Source organism: Manis pentadactyla, chromosome 7 (genome assembly GCF_030020395.1).
Source record: "Manis pentadactyla isolate mManPen7 chromosome 7, mManPen7.hap1, whole genome shotgun sequence".
Taxonomy (NCBI): domain Eukaryota; kingdom Metazoa; phylum Chordata; class Mammalia; order Pholidota; family Manidae; genus Manis; species Manis pentadactyla.
The window spans coordinates 149355957-149379084 of NC_080025.1; the positions used below are offsets into that span (position 1 = coordinate 149355957).

At 55.0% G+C, this 23128-nt stretch overlaps 2 protein-coding genes across 11 annotated transcripts in view; one reads left to right on the plus strand and one right to left on the minus strand.

The window, feature by feature from the left end:
* DYNC2I1 (dynein 2 intermediate chain 1) overlaps window positions 1-6204 on the plus strand; it is a 56483-nt gene extending 50279 nt beyond the window's left edge. For 9 of the 10 annotated variants that reach the window (XM_036899589.2, XM_036899590.2, XM_036899591.2 and 6 more), the window contains 4 exons: window positions 1501-1600; window positions 1830-1961; window positions 3567-3790; window positions 5841-6204. In XM_036899589.2, the coding sequence (XP_036755484.2) occupies window positions 1501-1600; window positions 1830-1961; window positions 3567-3790; window positions 5841-6015 (631 nt within the window). In that variant the 3' untranslated portion in view covers window positions 6016-6204. Of the gene's footprint in view, window positions 1-1500; window positions 1601-1829; window positions 1962-3566; window positions 3791-5787 lie in introns of all 10 variants that reach the window. The other variant, XM_036899593.2, reaches the window with a different exon arrangement.
* Window positions 6205-9088: 2884 nt separating this feature from the next.
* VIPR2 (vasoactive intestinal peptide receptor 2) lies at window positions 9089-17185 on the minus strand. The gene is given in 10 exon segments (XM_057504991.1): window positions 9089-9288; window positions 9796-9883; window positions 9885-9977; window positions 10901-10942; window positions 11009-11138; window positions 13813-13900; window positions 14370-14443; window positions 15825-15885; window positions 16442-16584; window positions 17178-17185. Coding segments are annotated over 10 exon segments (927 nt in total).
* Window positions 17186-23128: the final 5943 nt, after the last annotated feature.

Here is a 23128-nt window from a genome sequence, read left to right on the forward strand (position 1 = left end):
GGAAGCTGGGACAAGCAACCATCCTCCAGGTGCACCTCATCCACTGTGGTCATGGCACGGATCTGAAGTTCTCTGTCGGGCATGCTCGTGGTGTGTGGGGCTCAGAGGAGGGGCCAGCTAGGGTGGAATGGTGACTTCTGTTAGAAGTGGCAGCTGAGATGGGCCAGACGGTGTGTGCCCCACCAGAGGGGGCAGGGGATGCGAGGCCCACATAGGATCTGGTGGGTCTGCCTTTGAGAGAGAGGCTGTGCAGGTCCGTGGCCAGACCCTGGGGTGTTTGCAGTGCTGAGGCATTTAGACGATTCTCTGGAGGTGGTAGGGAGCCAGTGCAGGATTTTAAGGCAGCGTGTCTTACTTAGAATCATCAAGTTGGCAACAGTGTGAGGTTGCATGGGAAGGAGACCAGCTGGGCAGCTGTTGTGGGGTCCCTAAGGAAGATGAGTGCAGTGCTGGCCCTAGGTGTCTGGCTTAGCTACTAGGTGCTGTGCATGAGATGAACAAAATGGGGCGTGGGGGCAGAGTGTGTGCTGTGCATGGCCATGACCAGGAGGCAGTGGCTCTGTAGCAGGGATCTCCTGGGAGGCACGGACCTGGGAGTCCTCAGCTGGTAGGTGACGTTCGCGTCCTAAATGTGGGATGAGAACTGTATGCAGAGAGTGGCCAGGGTCCTGACCTCGGAGGAGGGCAGAGTGGAAGGAGCCTCTGTGGGCCTTCTGTTCAGACACATCCCTGTGCAATGTGAAAGCCTTCAGTACACTAAGTATGGCTTTTAAAAGGAACAGAGGAACATGCCAGAACAAGGATGGAACTTGGTTTAGTGTGCGAGCTTTCGGGTGCTGTGGGACTGTGCTGTCAGGTGGCTGTGTTGAGCTCAAGCCCTGCAGCCCCACTGCTGCGTCAGGCATGTCTGGGACAGGTAGCAAGGATGAGACTCTGCCCCGGACTCCGGATTCACTGCCCTCTCAGGGAGAGAGACTCAGAAAGCCCACCTGCAGCCCAGCAGAGCCGGGAGCACAGGAGACTTGAAACCTGAGCTCTGGTGTGGGTGTGATCCACACGCTGGTCCCAGGCCTGTGACCCTGGCTGGCTTGCCTCAAAACACAGGGTGCCCACAGGGAGCAGCTCAGAAAGAAGACCACGAAATGCCCAGCATGGGGAGACATCACTGTGAATGGGTAGGATTAGCACCCCAAGACCTTGAGATAATTGTGCAACCCAAAGAACATTTCTAGAAATGGAGGCATTGTCTCAAACTTAAAAGATAGTGGGTGATTAAGTAGCAGTTTAGACATAGCTGAAGAATTAGTGAATGGGAAGATAGAGCTTGAGAAATTATCAAGAGCTCAGTAATATAAAAAGAAACAGAAAATGGAGCCAGGACCTCATAGGGAATGTGAAAGGCCTGTTATGATGTAGCTCACGTGAAAAGTGATAAACATGTTAAGTGTCATTATCCTCATGGTTTTAAAACTGTCTGTTAATCTTTGCTATTTTTATCAGCCTTTCCCATGAAGATGATGAATTTTGGGGGACCACACAAACACTGAATGTTAAATTCCTGCCTTCAGATCCTAATCACTTTATTGTTGGCACAGATGTGGTGAGTGCCACGTCTTTTAAATATTTAAAATTTGAAAATTCTACTTTGTAGATATTTTAAATTCTACTCTTTAACTCATTATTTGAGTTGCCTGACAAATATCTTCACTAAAGGTTAACCTACTCTTTACTTTTATTATAATCTTGTTCAAATTGCATCAGGAATAATAGCTTTATCCAGCCTCGTACCTAACCTTTTCCTTAGTCACCTTTGCATCTCTTACCCCTAGGGCCTTGTAAGGCATGGCACCAGACAGGGTCCGAGAGTGTCTCCCAGACTGTTTGCACCCCAGCAGCGTGGTATCAGACCAGTGAAGGTGAATGTGATTGACTTTTCACCATTTGGAGAACCAGTATTCCTGGTAAGAAAGTCTGTTTTAAAGCACCAGTTCTATTGGGGCAGCACAACACCTGGCCATCTGCTGGGATTTTAGAAGTCGGTCATCAGCAGTGTGTGTGGGGCACGCCTGCACACCTCGCTCCTCTGAGGTCCACCCGTGCGGTCAGTGCAGGCCCTTCACACAGCTATGGGATGGATCAGATGTTAGAACATTTTATTTTGACATGATTTCAGACTCATAAGCAAGCTGCAGCAGTCCAGTTCTCTGCCTGCCCTCCATGCAGGCTCCCCACACACCACGTTTGCCACCTGGCTCCATCCTGTCCCTCTGTGGGTGGGTTTACAGGTCCACCCTGAACAGATTGGTGTTGGTGTCCTCAGAGCAGGACCACCCTCTGCCGCTGTGGTCCTGTCCCCCACGGGTCTGACGGTGGTGACGTCCTTTCTAAGCAGAGCGCTGTCCCATCAGGAGCTCGTGCAGCTGCTGTGCCTCCTCAGGACCCTCTGACCTGGGCGTCTCCTCAGGCTCTCCTGCCTTGGCACTGCTGACGGGCATAGGATGCACCTCTGAATGCACGTGCTGGTCTGCCTGGCTAGATCCGGGTCTGTGCCCTGGCTGTTCTGTGGATCCTGCCCTTGCCCTTCTCACGCGGGTCCTGTGGGGACAGATGGGCGTGTCAGGAGCCCTGCTGCTCGTGGGGCCACTGGTGGCCTTGCCCGCCATTGGGGGTGGTGTCCAGCTCCTGCTGAGGCTCCGTGTGGAGCCAGCTGTTCCCTGGGCTCCTAGGCATACATGCTGCCTTTATTATGTGAATGGGCATGTGGCCCTTGACTCTTAGCTGGGTCCCAATCACTGATTCTGCTGCTCACACTGTCCCGGGGGGTGTCTTCTGCTGTCACTCGCAAGCCCTTCTTTGCCATCTGGTACAGTAGGCCCTGGAGTCAGCCGCTTCTCCAGGGAGTCCTGGCTCCTGGTGGGAGAAAAATACCTGGAAACCAAACTCTGGGCAGTAGACATGATTGCTGTGCAGGCACTTTGGTGCCTACTTTGATCCCTGCCTGTCAGAAGTCTCTGGTCCAGGTGACTTGGGCCCCCTGCCTCCCCAGCTGGGAAACCCGCTCCAGGTGTCCTGGCGCACTTGAGCTCATGTGCTCCATCCCGAGTACACAGACGACTCATGATTGTGCCTCATGCCTCTGCGGCTTTTGAGTATGTGAAGGATTAAATATATTGAGGAAAAAGGCATCAAGTGTCTCTTTCTGAGCTAAAAAGGTTTTCTTTGTGGAAATTTCAATCCAAGGAGACAGTATTAACCACATTACTGGTACTCATGTATGTAATTTTTCTAAAAAGGTGGCTTGTTTACTTCCATGGAGCCTGTCTTAATGGCATATGATCCCATCAGCAATATTCAAGTTTGTTAAAAATAAATACTGTTTATGTATTCACTGAATTCATTAATTATCAGCCATTTGGGGAAGGGGAGGGGTGCCAGTGTACCTGAATCTCCAAGGGGAGCACCTTTGTGTGGTGAGGGCAGAGGTAAGGCTCTCAGGGATTCCCCTGGCTGCTGAGATGAGGACGAAAGGAAAACGAGCCGGGATCAGCAGTCCCCTCCCCATGCAGGCCGGCTGTTCTGATGGGAGCATCCGGCTGCACCAGCTGACGTCCGAGCGCCCGGTCATGCAGTGGGACGGCAGCACCGGCGGCCATGCCATCACAGGCCTGCAGTGGTCCTTGACGCGGCCGGCTGTGTTTCTGGTCCAGGATGATGCATCCTGTGTCTACATATGGGACCTTCTGGAAAGTGACTTGGGTCCTGTAGCCAAAGAGCTCATCTCTCCAGACAAGTAAGTCTGAGGGCCCGACAGGCCGTCGTGGCATCTCTGCAGGGTGGGCTTTCCTGCTTACTTTGTGCATGCAGTTGCTATGCTTTAAAAAGCCATGATTTATACTTAAATATGATTTCACATTTACGTAGTTTAGCATTATTTTGAGAACCACTGTAAGATGTGTTTATTTCATGTTTGGTCCAGAAGAGCCTCTGGGTTAAAGGATCGTACTGTTCTGTTTCCCCATCATCATCACTCCGTGAATAAAAGGAACTGTGTGAGCTCCTTATTTATGTTCATTTACTAGTCTTATAAATTTAGTATCTGCCTGAGTGATCTACATAGTGTTCCTTTTGTATCTACAAAGGGGTACCACGTGGGAGTCAGTAATTCACGTGATTTCACAGTAATGCCATTCCTGTGGCCCAAGCAGTGTCACAGCCACACCAGTCCTGTGTGGCCTCTGCACTCACCATGGGAAACCCCTTGGGTTAGTGTCAGACAGGGGGTTGTCATCAATGCACTGTAAATAATCCCTTGTCCCTGTCGTCTTATTAAATTTGATGCTTTCTTTATGAAAGACTCTCTCTGGTCCCCACTTTTTTTCCTTGAGATTTTATGTTTCTTGTCAGTAAGTCCCCTCCTTTGAGGGCTGTAACAATCTGAGGAGGATGGGGAGCCACCCACTGTATCCCACGTCCCTTTTGTAAAGGAAAGAGGAGGGTTAGAGGGATCAAACAGGAAGTAGTTTGCCAGGATATTGGGGACATGCTGATAAGGCCTGAATAAAAATGAGGAGTGCATTTATTTAGTTAAAGCACTAGGTATACTTATATTATTTTAGTCATTAAACAGTACATCGTAACACTGGGCTGCAACTCATATAAGCACAGAATGCACTCATAGTTATTCCAAAGACTGTCTGCCAGTCATTTAGTAAAGCAGGTGTTTGTGAGGGGCAGATCTGCTCCAGCACGAGGGGTGCAGTGTGAGCCGGTCCTGCTGGGGCAAGAAGGTAATAGACAAGGTATGGTCAATGAGCCAGCCCCACAGTGCATGCAGGACACGGGGGTGTCCAGTGAGTGGGCAGTGGTGCTGGGGCTTTAAAGGGGGCAGGGGAGGCCTTGCTGAGGCGGGGATGTTCCACAGAGGAGCCTGGGGGCAGGGGCAGGCCCCCAAGTCCTGGGAAGGACTGTGCCTGTGGGGGGCTGGCGTGGCTGGTCAGTGTGTCCAGTCTCGGGAGAGGGTGGCGGCTGGAACTGCGAGGAGCAGGCAGAGCCCCTCTCCCTGGACACTTGCCTCCGTGTCAGGCTGGGGAAGTAACACCCACAGGAAGCGGCCAGTTACTTTTCCTTAGCATCAGAGAAAAGCAGAACAGAAAGAAATTCGAGTTTGAAAGGCAAGAGTCTAGATAGAAGGAAGAATTTGCCACTTTTAGGAGAAATTCAAAAACCATGAGGATGACTACCTGCTTAGCAGTGGGCAGCACGGGTGTTGCAGCTAATCCTGGGCCTGGACCTTGTCTGGTTTCCCGCCCCGCTGCTCGGGTTCTGTCCGGCCCACACATCAGAAGGACATTTTAAACTGTCCGGTGATGGTCCTGACCGTGTTTCCATGCCTAGGGGGCAGGGAGGGCAGAGGACCTGGTGCGTGTCGTGGAGTCTGTCAGTGAAGCGGCAAGTCTAGAGATGGGCCTGGTCAGGGAGATGGGGGCAAGGAGGGCAGGGGGCCAGGCAGGGCAGCCAGGATGGCTCTGGGTCTCTCACTGGCTGAGCTTTGCCAACAGGGGCGGAGCCCAGGGCTTTGGACTGGTGGCGGGGCCTGTGGGTTCTGTCTGTCTGAGGGCAGCGCGTCCAGGGTCCACACTGTTCCCTGCAGCCAGTCCAGCAGACCTCTAAATGCAGAACTAGGCCCACAGTGGTTTCTATCAAGTTTTATATGTTTATTTCTGGCATAACTTTTCACTGACTGTTACCAAATTTGTAGAATTTCTCTTCCTTTTCTCTCTTCCCTAGAAGGCAGATGGTTTGGGACACTCAGAATCACAGCGTGCACCTCTCACTTGCAGGGTGGTGGCCATGACCGTAATGGGAGAGGCAGAGAGGACCAGAGGCAGCTTCCTGGCCCTGGTGCTGGCCAGAGCCTCTGGCAGCGTGGACGTGCAGCACCTGAGGAAGGCGTGGGTGACCCCGGTGGGAGACGAGCAGAGGAGGCTGCGGCTGCTTCTGCAGGAAGCCGGGTAGGAAGGGGGCCACAGACTGCTGGTGCCGTTGTGAGGATGGTGCTGCGCAGGACCCAGCGAGGACATGAGGGTGTGTGCTCCTACGTCTGTGTGCACATGTGTCATGTGGATGGAGGACGTGTATACTGTACATCATTTATTTTACAAGAATGTTACCCAGTAAATAAATCACTATTTTTGAATGGAAAAAGCACACACTTTAGTGTTTCCTGAGCTTCACAGGAAATAGTCCTGTCCAGTGCGTTCTTCTCTGAGAGTATTTCTACTTAGAAGAGCTTATAATATTGTCTCCTCTGTTAACTAGATTTCGAACAAACCTCCCTGAAGTGTATTTAATGAACAATGTTCTTAGTCCTGCACAGAATAGCCTATACACAGATCTAAACTAAGAGGAGCCAGTCTATTGAAATGGCCACCGCCAGCTGTTCCCCGGGAGGTTTTGTGGGCTGCTGCTTTGGGCACTGTTTGAACATCTACTCAGACACATTTTGCATTATGCTTTCATATTAAAAACTGTCTTTGTATAAAAATAATACAAGTAAGTAAGTTCTGTGGACTTTGCACGCAGTCACAATGGGGACATAGGGAGAGGAGAATTCTGGGCTGGTATCTGGAAAAGCCCAGGATGGCCTTGCTGACCCAGCGTCACCCAGCACAGAGGCGGCCAGGGGGTGTCCCAACACAGTCCAGGCTCTCTGGGCCACACGCAACTTCCACTAGCCAGCAGTGGGGAAGTTCCACCCAGAACGGGGGTGCTTTTCACCTTGAAGGGCCTGGGAGGCCCCCTGCCCGTAGCACTTGATGTCCCGGGACCTCCCAGAGCACCTGTCCTGTGTGTGAGCGTGTGTGGCTGTCTTGCCTCTGGCATGCTCTGCCGGCTTCGGTGGGGCCGCGAGCTCTGGAGCAGAGGAGGGTTGGATCTCTCGCCGTCGCCCCTGCGGCTTTGTGCCCGGCCTGTGCCCAAGGCAGGGAGGATGCAGGCTGTGCAGGCAGGCGTCTGTTTGGCTCCTGCTAGTACAGCGCAGTCATATTCCATAACAGGACGTGGAGATTTAATTCTGCAGAAAGGCTGGCCTCCCACCCTCCCCTTTCCATTCCCTCAAGCTTATTTGTGAAATCCATTTGATCTAAACTGGTGTTAAGAGAGGGGCCTTGTCACAGCTCATGTGTACATGTCTACTGTCCCCAACATTTTAAAGCACAGCTTGAGAACTGAGCATTTGGGGATCCCCAGGATAGAACAGCATGAGGTTGCTAACTAGAGCCTTACTAGACCTTCCAAGTCCCACTGGAGGCTCAGGAGGACCCAGAAGGGATGATGCATGGCCACCAAAGACTGTTCCATGGACCAGGAGCAACTTCCTCGGGTGGCGATGTTGGCCCTGACCCGGGGCCGCTGTCCTCCCCAGCAGAGTGCCTGCATCTTGGACCCAAGGCTATGTCTGCCCCTCCTCTGGGGCAGCTGCTCCTGACTTTACCAGCGGAGCCCGCCCCCATCAGCCCCTCCTTCCTCCCACCCACTCAGAGAACCCAGTGCAGGAGACAAGCAGAGGGAGGTAAGTGCCAAGCACAATGGAGCCATGATGACCTGTGCAGACACGGACGTGAGGTGCACCTGCTGGTGGTCCCTGCCGGAGGGGCCGGTACCTCGGGCTTCTGTTTTCTGATAGTATTTAGAACACAAGGCACCAGGCTTGGAAGAGAGGACCCCATTTGAGTCCAGTGGGTCTGCACTGGAGGAAGTCTGCCGTGGGCTGGAGGCGTGGGTGTAAATGAACCTACATGGGTAAAGAATGCCAAGATCCAGATCAATAGTTGCCTAAATAACCCTATCTTAAGACAAAACTTCAAAGGAATTATGAATCAGCTTCTAAATCATGCCTTATGCCAACCCTATCCAAAAGGCTCTAACCCCAAACCATAAGCCCTTAAGTGCACCTCCTCTCTGAGGTTGCCCCACTCCATCTGAATGCACACTGTCTTATCAAATACACTTTATCGTTGCAGAAGACAATGGCACATGTCTCTGAGCTCTTCTCCACAATGAAGGCAGGAGCTCGCCGGCCTCCACCTCTGTGGGGACGTCTCTGTCACCTTGCTGTTTCATTCAGCTTTCTAAGTCTCAACATGATCCTTTTCTCTTTCCCTCATTTCAGACCAGTAGGGAAGTGGAAGTTCTCAGAACATAATCTCATTCCATCCAGTGCTTTGCGGCTCCCCCAAATCCTGGGGTGGTGGGGATATAGTTCCCATGCCGTGCAGATCACACAGATGCTGGGCACCAGGTGACCCTGGAGTAGGAATTGGTGAGGGATCTGCCCCGTGTGGAGCAGTGGGTCGGTGATTTTCCCTCCCCTCCCTCCGCTCTTCCTTACTCTACAGCTGCTGACATTTCGCTCCTACTCTTGCTTTAATTAGAATTCCTATCTTGCTGGCACTTGTTTGACATGATGGAGGATTCTTTCCCCTCTGTCCCCTCAAAGTCGAGCACCCTCCCCAGTCTGGGTGAGGTTCCACCTGGTGCGCAGGGAGACTCTCCAGATGCAGCTGCCCGGCTGCCACGCCACCGCACCCCTGCTCGGGCGGGGGGCCTGGGGCAGGCGCCTGTCTCCGCCCTGACAAGGCACTATGTGTCCACCTGCTCCTCTCCTTCCCCTGCCCACTCCACCCTGGAGGCAGGGACATCTCTGAATGTGATGTCCTTAGCTATAAAGGCTGAGTCCATCAGGATGTGTGGGTCCGAGTGAATTCCTGCTCAGCATACAGATGCAAAATCAGATTTCATTGAGGTTCAGGTGACTTTCGACATTTCTACATGTTTATGACACTGTAAAATGACACACCTTGACTCTGTGGTCACCAGGTCCACTGACTGTTAGTAAATGCTTTCTGCACGGTTTTCCCTTTCCCAGGAAGGGTAGGCTGGTTCCTGTGCATGGGCCTTGGTGTGTCACTGTCCTGCGGCACTGCTAACACCCAGGCCTGGCAGCAGCCAGGACAGGCATGTGGACCTGGTAACAGCTAGGAGGTCCCTGGACACTGCCTCTTGGCTCTGCCAGCTCCCAGCCCAGGCTTCACTGGGTGTGGCACTCACACACTGAAGACACACAGCTGGGCAGCCACCTGGTGTGTCTGCAGCAGAGCAGGCCTCCACCACCACTGGTGGCCTCCCCTGCAGTGGTCCCTGAGACGTGTGTTCTGGGGCTGAGGGGCTCTGGGGTGATGTGCTCCTCGGGGAACACCCTCATGCACTTTCCCTGGGCTGGCGGCTCTCCTGGCGGAGAAGCAGGGAGTGGAGAACGTGCGGTTTGAGCTGGACCCACCCCGGGCATGGGGACAGAGGGGCAGAGGTGCCCAGGCGGGCCGGGTTAATGGACTTGCAGGAGTAATTTCATGGGAAGTCATGAGCCAGTCTCTGTGCAGCTGTCCTGCAGACAAGAGGACTGCCCAGGCAGGAGGCAGAGGTGGGCCTGCGCAGAGAGAGGTCACTGGCCAGCACCCCAGCTCAGGCCTGGGCTCCTTGCCCAGAGCAGGTGCTGAGATTAGAGAGTCCCTTGTCTTCCTTCTGCAGTGGCTGGGCCCCCTTCTGGCCCCCTGCATCTCGTTTCAGGGGCCATGTGGTCCTCTGCTGTCTTTGAAAATGGGTCTGTCTGTGCGGCCAAACAATGTTCTGAACAAAATTGCTGGAATGTGGGAGTGACAACGATCAGACTTGGGTCTGTGTTGGCTGCCACACACCCCCAGTCCCATGGGTGGGGCGAGCCCAGAAGCGCAGACTCACCGCGGGGACTGCCGGCCTCTGCCTGCTGCAGGAAGGATGGGGCGCGGGATCCGTGGCTGCACGGCAGGGCGCTCTCTGAGCCGTTCCTCCAGGAGGACGGATGAGCCGCGGAGCCTGTGGTCCCGGCTGGAGGGCTGGCGCCGGCACAGGCCTCGCCATTTTCTTCTCAGCTCGCCCTGCACCTGGGGGTCAGCAAGCGTGTGAGCCGGGACACACTGCTCAGGGGCCCCGCCAGCAGTCACCCCGTGAGCGAGCTACCCTCCCTTTGCCGGCCGGGCGGGTTGGGCTGGAGGACCCTGGCCTTGAGTGGCTGGTTTCCAGAGTGCCTGGGCCCAGGGTTAACGTAGGTTTTCAGAAGCGCCTCGGCAGCGGGATTGGAAGTACCTGGATCATGGTTCGCTGCCAAGTGTGTTTGAGGGACGTTTGGAAAGGAGAGGCAGGTGGAGCGTTGCACAGACCCCGAGGACAGAGGGGCAGAGCAGCCAGAGCCGGCTGGGTTTAGGCCCAGGCTCTGGGGAAGAGCAGAGAGAGGGGGAGACAGCGGGCAGGGAGCGGACAGCCCCCAGGAGTGAGCGCGGGTTGCTGTGCAGAGCCAGGTCGCACGCCCCCAGGCTGACCCCTCCAGCTGGGGAGGGCCTGGGTATGGAAGATGCCTGATGGCCAGGTGGTAGGGTTGGAGGGAGTGCTGTGATTCTCCCCATGTGGCGTGGCGTGGCAGGAAGGCAGACTGGGGAAGCGCTGGTCCTGAGGAAGGGGAGAGGAACCCGTGAGTGCAGAGGTGCCTGAGGGACAGTCAGTGGGCCGGGAGACCACCCCAGAGGAGGGCAGGGAGCAGCCGGACAATCCCAGTGGAGCCTCCAGCAGGGCCCCAGGGTGTGGGTGTCCTTCTGCAGGTCGCAGGTCTGGCCCTGGGGCTGCGTGGTGGGGGGCCTCCAGTGGAGCCCTGGCTTGGAGTGGAGAGAGGCTGTGCCATTTCTCCTCTGGTGCCAGGGCGTGAGGGCATGGGATGAGGCTTTCGGGTGAGCCATGGGGCCACGGTGGAGGCCTAGGCTCCTCCAGGCTGGGGGATCCCTCACACACAGGTCCTGAGGTGCCAAGGACTTACTTCGCTGTTGAGGAAGCAGTAGAGCACCGCCACCACCAGGCCCTGTGGGCAGGAAGGGGCGTCAGTGGCCACTCAGCCCTCGGGCGGGGGCAGCCCCTCCACGTGCACTTGAAACAATCTGATGCACAATTCAAGCAGGATCTGGTATGTGGAGGAGATGCCAATGGGAAACACCGCAAACACCACGTAGTGGACTCCAAACAGTGGGATGAGCAGCAGCGTGGACTTGGTCAGCCTCCTGCCCCGAGAAAGGGGACCCAGTCAGACAGGGCCGCAGGCTGGCCCGCAGGAGACCGGGCACACCCACACACTGGCCCAGGGCCTCACGTCCAGTCTCTTCTCTCCTAAGTTTAAGTATCACACACTCCCAGCCCCAGGGCAGAATGGGCAAAGGTGGCTAAGAATCTCTTTGCCTCTTAAAGTGAATAATCTCTCACAAGGAATCTCGATGGGGCTGCCAGTGAAGATGAGCCTCAGAGGGTTTGACCCCCTGTGTGTCCCTGGTTTTGCAGTCAGGACCCATCCACTGGCATTTAGGGACAGAGGCAGGTGTTACTTTCAGATCACAAGCAGAGTTGCAGGGGGGTGCGGCACCCACGTGGGAGGGAGGGAGGGAAGGTCCCTATAGAGGCAGTTCCCAGGTTGGGCGGGTGAGCTGCACTCCTGAGCCCATGGGTTCTGCGGAACTGGGGTACCTGGCCCTGCACAATTTCTCTGTGTGGGTCATTATCCTCCCTAATCAGAACACAGATTTTTCTGGCATTGCGTTTTATGTTGAAAATAAAGTAGATGAACTGAATTCCACTCTCCAAACACTTCTTTCCCCGTTCTATGTCTCAGTTCTCCAAGTCGGTGCTTCTCAAGCTTCAGCTGCACTGGAACCCATGCAGGCCACCTTGAAAAGCAGACGCTGGTCCTGTAGGCCTGGCACCTGGCCTGGGAGCCCCTGTATCTGCCAGCTTCCCAGAGGTGCTGCAGCAGCAGTCTTGGAGCCCCACGTAGGGAACCGCCACTGTAAGGCCGCTGCCCTCACTGCTGTGGGCTAGAATCACCTGGCTGCTCGGTCCAGCCTGTCCCCCACTGCCATTCAGGTGGGTCTTGGTAGGTGGGCCGCATGCCAGTGTCACATCTTCTGGGTGATTACAGAGTGTGACCAAGTGTGACCCCTGCAAGGCCCCTGTGGCCATGGACCTGGACCCCTGGAGCCACCTGGGGACTCACTGGGAGTGCAGGACCTCAGCCCCCAGGTGACATGTGCATGTGGACCCCCAGTGACTGCAGCAGGCTTGCCAACTACCCAGCTGCCTCTTCCTGAGTGGGGGCGCTCCACTTCGTCCCCCTGCTCTTGTTAGTTGACCCTGCCACCGGATGCCCTTGTGGGCCCAGGCCGTGCTTACCTGCCTCTCGGCTCAGGCCAGCCTGGTGAGCAGACGCTGAGGCCCTGTGGGCATCTGTGCCTTTGACTTTATGCTAGAGGGACAAGCTGCCCAAATTCTCATCATTAATACATCCAACATTTGCCATCATGCTAATTTCCAGAAAAGGGTCCCAGCAAGACTGACCCCTGGGTACCTGTCCAGGCAGAGTTGTTACTACCATTCGTGATATGACAGTTACATGGGAGAGACACCAACATATGACCAGAGGGATGCCAGACGCGCTCTGCCTTTTTTGTTATTCTGGAAAAATATTCTATTGTCCCCATTTAATTTTGTTTCCAAAATACAAGCATTCATCTCTAGACCTACTTAACAGGAAGTCCCCCAAAACCAGAGAAAGGTGAGCACAGAAGCTAAGCAAGACTCATGGAGAATGAAAAGGGCTGCCAACCTGAGGTGGTTTCCAGGGATCAGCCTGGCCTCTCACTGGAGCTGAAAACACTGCTCAGATGCTGCAGCCAGAACTGCTCTGCCCTCCTGGCCTGATATGGGACCTTCTCTAGGTTGCGGGCTCTGTGCAGCCCCCTCTGATGCAAATGGGTATTTATATACACCAGGGCACAGGCAGGTGACTGCCTGCCAGGCTCTTACAGCGGTGGGGCTGGGCACCACATGCCATCCGGACACTGACAGTCCTCCTGAACTTGGAGATGGTGACTGTGGTTCCCACCTTCCCACTGAGGAGACCTTAGCCCAGAGGGGTGTCTTCCCCCCGCAGGCCTCCAGCTGGCATAGGGCTCCGGACTACCAGGGATGCTGCCTGCTTGCCTCCCCAGGCCCCGAGGTCTACAGGAGGGTGAGGCAGGAGCTGGTGGGGTGGGGCCCATGGACGGGCAGGCGGGTGGCTGGGGTCTGGACCTGGTCATCTGTCCCCAGGCTCCCAGTGGCTGGGCCAACCACTCCATACTTAAATAGTGTTGATTTTATACTAGAGACCTGGGCTTTATTTTTTCTTTATAAATTCTTGATAGAAATTTGTAGAATCTTTAATTCCTTCAGAGAATCTCTCAGCTCCTCATTAATTGGCTGGGTGATTGTGGGTGACTCCCACTCCCACTGAGTGGAGATGATGAAGACCATCTTCACATGATCATCAATTAACAAACACAAATTGAATTATCACTAAGGACAAGGCCTGGCATTAGGTGTGGGCATGGGCCCCGTGGTCTGAAGGGGAAGAAAGGATTAAACATAAAATACTAGCAATGTGGGGCCAAAGAGAAAAGTCAGATTACAGAACAGGCAAAAGCATCAACAGTGGCTCCCGGAGGGTGTCCATGCCAACACAAAGGGAAGGGGCTGTGGCTACTCCCTCCCTTGGGCAAGACACCAGCCTCAGCCATGTGTAGCCCCAATTAGCCACGAGCACGCGCCTTTGACTACAGAAGGGCCTGGGCCACTTGCTGGGTATGCCACCCTGGCCCCAGGCCTGTGGTGAGGGCCTCTCAGCCCTGGATCTAAGCACATACTCACTTATACTGTGACTGGTTGTTGCCACCGACATCTGGGGATGTCAACCTCTGCAGTAAAATTTGTATAATACAAGAAGGACAAAGTTGACCTGCACAAAAAGAAACAGCATGTCATGTGGAGCCCCCAGCCTGGGAGGGGGGTTGGCTGGGAGGCCTGCAGCTCAGCCCCGTCCGGGTGGCTGCTTCTCGCTTGGCACAGGGCTCGGCCTGTCCCCCCCACTGGTCTGTCCCCAGTTGGAGTTGGCAGTGTCTGTACCACTGTCCGTGACCCAGGTGGCAACATGTGTGAGGTAGATTGGAGATGGGAAAGGGGCAAGGAGTCCAGTCCACCTCCCGTGCTTGGCCAGCCTGAGGGCGCCTGCCCTGGGGAGCCCTTCCCGCCGGGGAACTCGCACCTCCTGCTCCGGAAGGTGGGCTGAGCCCTTGGCCCTCGGGAGGAGCTTGGCTGCTCCCTCGTTCTTCTCCAAGAATGGGGCCGTTTAAATTGAATACGGGGTGACGGGCTCGCCCTGCCAAGTGCTGCCCACCAGATAACTCATGTTTTGATGTAGAAACTACTTACTATAATAGAAATTAAAATCGGTGTTCGTATAACCCACCAGGGAATGCTGTGGTCATCGGTATCCCAGCAACTACTGAAAAGAGAGAAGGAAAATCCCATTACCACCTACTCCATCTGTAAACCACATGGTGTGTGGACTGTGGACTCACCCCCTACAAGGCGCTGCCCTCTCCCTGCGACGGAGTCACCTCCCTTGGTGCGTTTCCAGGCTCCTGGTGCCACTTGTTCCATGGTAAGAGCATAACTACTCTGCATTTACAGGTCTTGGCACAACCGCCCCCGTCGAGATGGATTCACTGTATTCTCGCCATGATGGCTCGGGGAGAGGGGACACCAAAGCACACGGCAGCCACACCCGGGGAGCCAGCACAGCTCCCACTTGCTGCGGCAGACAGCAAATCCAGGGAAGTTTCTCCTGAACCCCGGTTTCCTCACTTTCCGAGGTCTGAATGTATGTATAGAGTGACATTTAAGATGTCTGTGCAGCAGAAGAGGCCAGCACAGCTAGAAACGTCTGTCCGGGAGGCATCGTCTTTAGCTGCCTAAAGGGCTGGAGGGTCCCCAACATTCCTTCTGTTGTCAAATCCAGCAGTGGGGGACAGCAGCCCCTCCCAACCAGGAAAGAGACACACTCTTGACCCCAGCTGAAGCTGGTGTTGCCAATAGGATGTGAAGCCCTTGGGAACCTAACCATGACCCCCACCCCGACCCGAACCCTGATCCTAACCCCGATTCTAACACTGACCCCAACCATATCCCCGAACCGTGACCCTGACCCTTACCAGAACCCAAACCCTAACCCTGACCCTGACCTTAACCCCGACCCCAACCCCAACCCCAACCCTTCCAGCCGACGCTCTCTGAGCCTGCCAGTGTGAGCCAGGCTAAGGCTGGAAGAACCACTGTAGTCGGCCCCAACGGCCGCACACAGAAGCACACCACGTGAGCACACCGTGATTACCCAAGTCCCCGTTCCGGGTGGATCCATAGTGGTACTGGGTGACTTCCAGCACCGACAGCCCCTCCCACAGTACTCATGGTGGGCACGCTTGGTGCCTGGGTGGGGCCGCCACCTGCTCTGCGCCCTGTCTGAACTGCGTTCTGCACATAGGAACCAGGCAGAGGTGGAGAACCATTCAGAGAGCTGCCCTCCTGCCTTTTCAGCCCACCTTCGACCCTTCACCCTCACCTTTGGCTCAGCAAACACTGTGTGTGTTTTGTCCAGCTCCCTGTGTGAATGCTGCTCCCCTCACCTAAAACCCGGATTTCCTTGATGAAATCTGCCTGGTTTATCTCACTTCCCGCTCTGCAGCAAGGCTTGCCGGATCCCTTCTTGCACTCGGAGCCGCTCATTTGCTGCTGACCTGGCCGTGCCTGCAGACGCCGATGGGGCGGGAGGAACCACGCGGCTCCGCCCTCTCCAAAGGCAGAGGTATGGGCGCGACACTCACCCCGTGTCCTCTAAGGAGAGCCTGGTGGCTGCCCACGCCCTCGTGCAGATGGTAGGGACACCTACAGAAAGACACCCGGTCATCCGCAGCCCCGGCTGGTCTCGGGGGCAGACCAGCAGGGACGATGCAGCTGTGCGTTTCATCGCCCGGGGCCATCGGGGACCAGGGCTCTCTGATGATGACATTAAGCAGAACCACCTCATAAACAGATGCCAGCTCATACCTGGGCCTCATTAAGGTGTGAAGACGAGTGTGTCTGAACTCTCTCACTGTGCGTCAGGAGCACTCATTCAAGTGCAGAGCAGCTGTGCTCCTGCGACGGGGCACCCCGCCCCTCACAGTGGAAGGGCTTCCTGCTCTGTCTGCCCTGCACCCTTCTTCCCGCCTGTCCCCCCTTTGGGCACACACCAGGAATGTGAGCTCAGTGCAGTTTTAAACCAGCTTTCTGGGTCCCAGAAATGGTAATGTGTTGGCTGTTGGAGTCTCCTAGAAAAGCTCGCCCCAGTGTAGCCTGAGTGCACCCTACAGGGGGAGCAGGGGTTCTCCGAGCTGAAAAGTACCCCCCAGGTCAGCAGGGAGAGGTCAGGTCTGGGGTGGGAGGGCGCTGGGCAGCTTGCCCCATCCAATCAGGAGGTAGGCTGTGAAGCGGTGGCTGGGGAGCATGGCCACCAGGAGGGCATGCAGGTGCAGCCCCTCGGCCAGCAGCCAGTAGAAGTTGGACATGACGTAGTCCTGGAAGAGCACCAGACTTGTAGCCAACCTGCAGGGTCACACACCAGCACGGGCATGGCCCTGAGCGCAGCACATGGCACGCTGAGCTGCCCCCCAGCACCACACCCACACTGTTGTGAGGAGAGGAGAGAAAGCGGGGAGCGGGTGTGCACAGCTCCCGCAGGTGCTAGCACCTCACACAGCCCCCAGAGCTGTGCTCAGGGCTCCCCGCCTCCCTCCCCGCTCCCCATCCTCCACTCAACCCTCCTCCCTCTGTTCTTCCCAAGATCCACTCTTAAAAGGGATGAAGAAATAAAGGGAAAAGCAAGAGAATCCGGCAATTATTTCCCCAGGAGTTTTGGAAGGGTTTTCTCCGGGGAGAAAATTGCACAGGATATAAAGCATATATATTTAAATACAATCTCTCAGGCCTTCACATAATAAATGAACCAGGTGTTCGAACTTCACATGCAAACACTAAATTGCTGCTTTTAATCATTAAATTTACTTAGGAGTCCTGAAAAAAAGGACTTTAATTTCTGTTCTCTGTCTCTGCGGCCTCCCCCTAAAATTACTATGTGGCTGTGCTTCTATACATCCATATATGTGGATACACTTTCACATTTATGTGGATACACTGACGTGTACATGTGGGCATGGACACATGTGGGATGGATATGCTTACATAATGCAGACACACATGACGTGGATATGCTCACACTTGCATGGGCACCCACACGGGGCAGATGTAGATATTTTTATATGGTATGTGGATGTATGTTTATATCCACTTACATACATACTTGTGGGGTGCTTAAAGGGACCCTGTTGGGCTGCAAGGACTTTGGCTGACAGTCCTCAGCCCTCCAGCCTGCCCGCCTCCCACCCCAGGCCTCTGAGGAGCAGCAGAGGGAAGGGGCACTGCTTACTGGGGCTGGGACCCTGAGTCCTACCGCCAGGGCCTCATGGACACAGAAATTCACGTGGTAACAGCTACAGACATGGGAAACTCGCTCCATAGCCTGTCAGTGGGGCAGGCACGCAGTTGGGCTAGGTATAGATGGTGAGGCACACCCTGCTGGACCAGCACAGGCCGCAGCTGTGAGTGGCGGGTAGAGCCACCAGCTCTCTGGCCTTTGGGGAAGCGACCCAGTTCTAAGCGTGAGTGTTCACTGCACTGCTTTCCTGCAGAGCTCCATCTGACAGAGACGAGGTGCCGCATGTGAAGATGTGTGTGCCAGCAGGAACCATGACACTGAGGCTGTGCCTGCTTGGTGCGATGTCACAGCCACATGCTGGGCTGCAGTGCCAGTCAAAGGAAACACTGACACCCCCTGGGCTTGGAGGATTTCCACAACGTCCTGTTGAATGAGGAAGAGGGTGCAGAAAAATGGTCTTTAAGATGATTCCGTTTTCTTGGGAAAACTGCAAATACTGTGTCTGCAACTGGTCCATTTTCTCATTCAACATCACCACACTCGAGGACTGCAGGGGCCAGGGCGTGGCGCTCCCAGCTAGCCTCATCCTCAGGGGCTACAAACCACACCCCTCAGGGTTCTCGATGGCACTCCAAAGACGTGGGGGCAGAGCCTGCCCAGGCCAGTGGCGAGAGCAGCAGTCCTGACCTGCCTGGCCCTGGTCTGCAAGCCCCACAAGCATGCACGCACCAGGGTGGAGGGGAGGAGCCCGCCTTGGCTAGGGCTGCCACCACAGGTCAGCTTCCAGTATGGTTGTTCATGTTCTCTGGAGTGTGGTTTTCCAGGGCAGTTGGATAAAAACCAGACAAACCAGAGCAGAGGATCAAGCCCAAGCGCGTGCAGGGCTGGTGACCCTGGGAAATGGCAATGTCCAGCTCCCTTTGTGATACAAGAAGCCTAAGTCCATGAAAGGAGCAGGAAAAGCCGCGTGTCTCCTGGGCTGCTGCAGGTAAGGTTTGCTGTCACACCTGGACATGTGTGTCCGCTCCAGGCCCTATGGGAATGTAAGGCGGTTCTCTGGTCCCTGGGAGCCTGGTGACATCTGTAGTTGCTGATTATGAGCAAGCAAAACAGGATATTTTTTTGAATGTGTGAAATACCATTCAGACAGCAAATGGGGCCAGCACAGAAAGCAGGCCTTGGCACGGGGGTGTGCCTGACACCCGGAGCCCCTTCTTGCACTCAGCCTGGGGCAGAGTTGCACGTCTGTGGTGATGCCCGCAGGGTGGTTTCCTGGGTCCTGTTCACAGCTGCTCTGCACTTCAGGATGTAGGGCTCCCGCAGCACCATGCAAACCTCAGGCAGGTGGTCCTTCCAGGCACAGATGCAAACACAGGAACTGAGTCTGAAGGGCACATGCAGTGGGCACCTCACCCGCTGTGCCCCTTTGCTCACTTCCCTTCCTCCTAACCCTTCTATCCTTTGGGCTGTGGCCAATGTGTCAGCTCGGTGGGCCCAGGACCCTCACCCAGCCTCCAGCCTGGCTCTGTGTTGCACATGCTCTTCCCAGGCCAGGGGTGTGGCCAGCTCAGAGCTGGGGAATCGGGCCCTCGGGGATGGCCTTGGAAGCCTGCCTGGGGCTCAGAGCGTCCCCAGGGGCCCCACATGCTGTGCGCTCTGGTCTCAGTGAGAATGACCTATGTGCCCCATGCACGCCCTCTGGCAGCTGGGCGATCCCAGGCCACCCTGGGCTCAGAGGTGGCCACGGCACAGGCCATGCAGGCGGAGGTGGTGGGGGTTGGGGGCTTCTGAGAAGGAACAGGCTTCTTCATGCCTCGGCCCATCTGCACACCCTGAGGAAGGACGGCCGTGCCTCACTGGGGCACCCGCCCCAGGGGCTCCGCTTGGGGGAATGTGTTTGGTTGAACCCAGCTGGGAACAGAAGTGCCCAAGAAGCGTAGATGAAAGAAAGGCTCCTTCTTCCCATTCCCACGTGGGGCCCGAGTGTCCTGGGTAGATGGACTCACTCAGGGCTCTGCACCCATGAAGGGACGATGACAGGGAAGAGCCCTTCTCCTCCCCGGGCCCCGCTCTTCCCGCCTCATGTTCTGCCCTGTTTTCCTGCTGCCCCCCTCTCCCTTCCTCTCCTGGCACAGGAATCTCGGTGGCATCTGGTGCCCTCCCCTCTGCTCCATGCTTTGGGGATGGCGAGGGGAGGCACCCCTGCCCACTCCGTCCCAGACGGTGGTCCTCAGAGCCGCTGGGACGGCCCGAGTGGCCCCGCAGGCATCTCAGCAGGGCCGTGGGCCTGCAGTTGGCTGGAGCACAGCCTGAACCCAGTCAGCAGTGACACGCCACGGGTGGCTGGGCTTCCCTCGGCCCCACATCCTCATTAACCAAATGGGCGAATTGCTCTTTTGGAGGCAGCTGGGCACCATCGACAGGGTCCACAGGCAAAGCCCAGCACAGGAAGGGGCTCCAGCCATGGTGGGAGTGGTCCCATCCACAGGGGTGGCAGAGGGCTGGCGGGGTGCCAGCAGGGCGGGTCACCCTTGGCTTGCCCCCCCAGGTGCCATCCTTCCCCCATCCCTTGGCAAGGAGCTGGTCAGGACTGTCCACATGGCAGGAGAGGGTTGAGAAGCCGCTCGTCAGAGGCCTGGTGTTTGTGGCTCCGTGACGGTCAGTGGAGGCGGCGGGCTCCTCAGAGCTTTGAGGCCATCCAGGGAAACGCTGGCGGCTCCTCAGGGGAGGCCAGCCCTTGTCATACACGGAGACTCCCCGACTTCCTGGGGTGGGATTTGTGGGCTCCTGGGTGTGGCAAGAGTGCCCGTAGGCTGTGAGCCGATTATCCCCCAGACGTGTTCACCTGCAGCCTGATGGCACAGCTGATGTTCTGTGGTGTGGAAAGGGGTTCACTGTCTTAAAACCCAATCAGTCCACATCTGTCCAGTGCAGAGCAACCGTGTGGCAAAGCCATCCGGCCGGAACACAAGGCGGGCCAGCGTCCTGGCTCCTTGCGGGTGAGAGGAGCCGACCCTAGGAGGCGCGACCACGTCAGGGGCGAGGCATCAGAGCCCGAATGCCCGCCAGCATCCCGAGGACACCGGCGCCGCGCAGCGGAGAGGAGCGAGGAGGCGGCCTGCCCGCGTATGAGGAGCTTCTTGGTAAACGCCGCGCCGCAGTGGGCTTGGTGCTGACGACCATCTCGCAAGCTCCCTGGGCCCGGCGGCCGGAGAACTGCGGGGCTGCGGTGTCACCCCACTGCCTCTGTGAGCCGGTGACCGACGCGGGTGCCCTTGTGCCGAAGGGCCGAGCGCACGCTCGCTCACAGACGTGCAGCTGGGCTCCCAGCGGGCGCAGGGGACTGATGGGAGCATCTCCCACACAGAATCGGGGAGATCTGGGGACAGAACGATGGCTCTGTGCTCGTCCCTCCGTATCAGGGTTTTCCAGCCCAGAACCGCTGCTGACAAGCCCCGGCAGTGGGGGAGGAGGGCCCAGCCAGCCGCCCGCCAGTGTCACCCCCTTGTCTCACCTGCAGAGCTGGGCCTACTCTGGGCCCCCGCCCTATGGCCAGGCCCGTTTCTCAGGCCTGAGCGCGACCTCTTGGAGCCTGTGCACCAGCTGCAGGACTTCATCACGGGAAGTGGGGATTAGAGGAGGGGTGGGTCGCTGAGCAGGGAGGTTGGCGGCTGCACTGCCTACAGGCCACACTCTGCAGCAAGAGGGCTCTGCCCAGAGGGGCGGCCTTACCCAGGAGAACTGTTGGTCAGGAACAGGTTCAGGTGGATGTGGTTGCGGGTACAGTGCAGCCCCCTTGAGGGGAGATGGATTGTCACCCATTGACGCGGGGGCACTTTGACCCTAAGGCTTACTTCTTTTTTAATAGAAGCTAATAATTATCTGACTACTCCCTAGGGTATATCGAGGATGTTTTCTGTTTTGTATTATGATAAGTATTTTTGTACATGAATCTTTACCCTAATTCTTGACGAGCTCCTCAGGTCAGAGTCCTCGAACGGGACCTGAGAGTGAAAGTATGAACAGCAGGGCCAGGCCCAGGCCTGCGTGACACGTGCGCCTGCTTCACTGTTTTCAGCAAAGCTCACGTCAAATGCCCTGTTACTGGACTTAAGTGTCTGTGATATCTTCCATATCTAAAAATGCTCAGAACGTTTTGTTTATAGTGCTCTTATAACACTTAAACTCTGCTTTGGAGAAGACTTATTGAATATTCGATTTGACTTTTAATTGAAAAGTCATTAGGAAAACCAGCTGTCCTACACAAATGCATTTACACGGTAATTAAACATCAGCTCTCTAGGTTTAAGTGAAGTTTAAACATTTGGAAGAACATTAGAAATTACACCCTAAAGTGGGCTTCCTCTGTGGGTATGAAGGAGCAGCTTACTGACCGCCTTCCCACCTGGGTGGGCATGACCCTCAAAGTGGGCAGGGATTTGGACAGCAGCCAAGCAGTGGAGACCGGAAGGACTGGGACCCCAGGAAGGGAAACGAGTCCACGCCTGCCCCCTCGCTGTCTCTCAGGCTGTCTGTCTCAGGGCTTAGGGTCCATCTAGGGAGCAAAGGCCCCGAGCCTGTCACAGCATCACTGCAAGGGATGACAGCAGAGTAAGGGGCTTTCAGGGTAACCGGTGAGGGGCTGCAGTTCTGGAGAAAAGGAAAACAGAGTCCAGAGCTCAGCAGGTGATTACCTAAAGTCTCACACTCGTTTGGGTCCAAAGTTCACGTGCTGGGTGAAATGAAGTGAAACCCAGGGGCTAAGAAAGGGACATGCTTGGAAGAAATTTTAGCAACTTCATGTACAGAATTCAAGGTCTGTTGGGTAGACGGACTCCCAGACTTTCACTGGAAACTCTAAAGAGCTGTGACTCAGAAACAGTGATGAACCAGAAAGAAGCCCGTCTTCATAAAGCCTGAAATACAGCCTCAGATCAACTCGATCCTGACTGGTGCTCTGCCTATCTTGATAGAAAACCTCTCTGCAGTGGGATATCTAAAGCCTCTGTAATTTAACTAGTTGTAATTTTAATAGAAATAACTGGGTATGCCAGAAACAGGACCAAATGATCAACTGTCAAGTTAAAAAGAAAAAATAAATAAAAGAGACAATTTTAGAAAGATGTCCAGAACCTGGCATTTTAATACACAGAGTGTATTAAGTATACACTGATTAATATACTCTGTAAATTGATGAAGAGATCGAGGCTTTTATTAGCAAATGGAACTGATTACAAAAATCAAGTGGAAATTTTAAAACTTAAAAAAAAAAGCCCCAAATTAGGAATTTAAAAGCAGGGTCTAACATTAGATTAGACATAGTAAATGAGAGTATCGTGAATTGAAAATAGTCCAGAAGAATATGTCTAGAATAGAGAGAAACAAAATAATGGAAAATGGAGAGAATCAGTAGGAAATATATAGGAGGTGGTGAAAAAATTGATCATATGTGAAAACAGAGTTTCAGAAGGAGAGAAGAGAATAAAGTACAAGCAATATTTTAATAACTATTTGACAATAATTTTTTGAAACTGTTAAAATATAGTAATAGATTAAAGAAGCCCCATTAATCCCCAAAGGAGAAATACAAGAAAGCCACAATGAGTCCCATGATAGAGCAGCTGTAAAAACCAAAGACAAAGAAAAAAACATCTC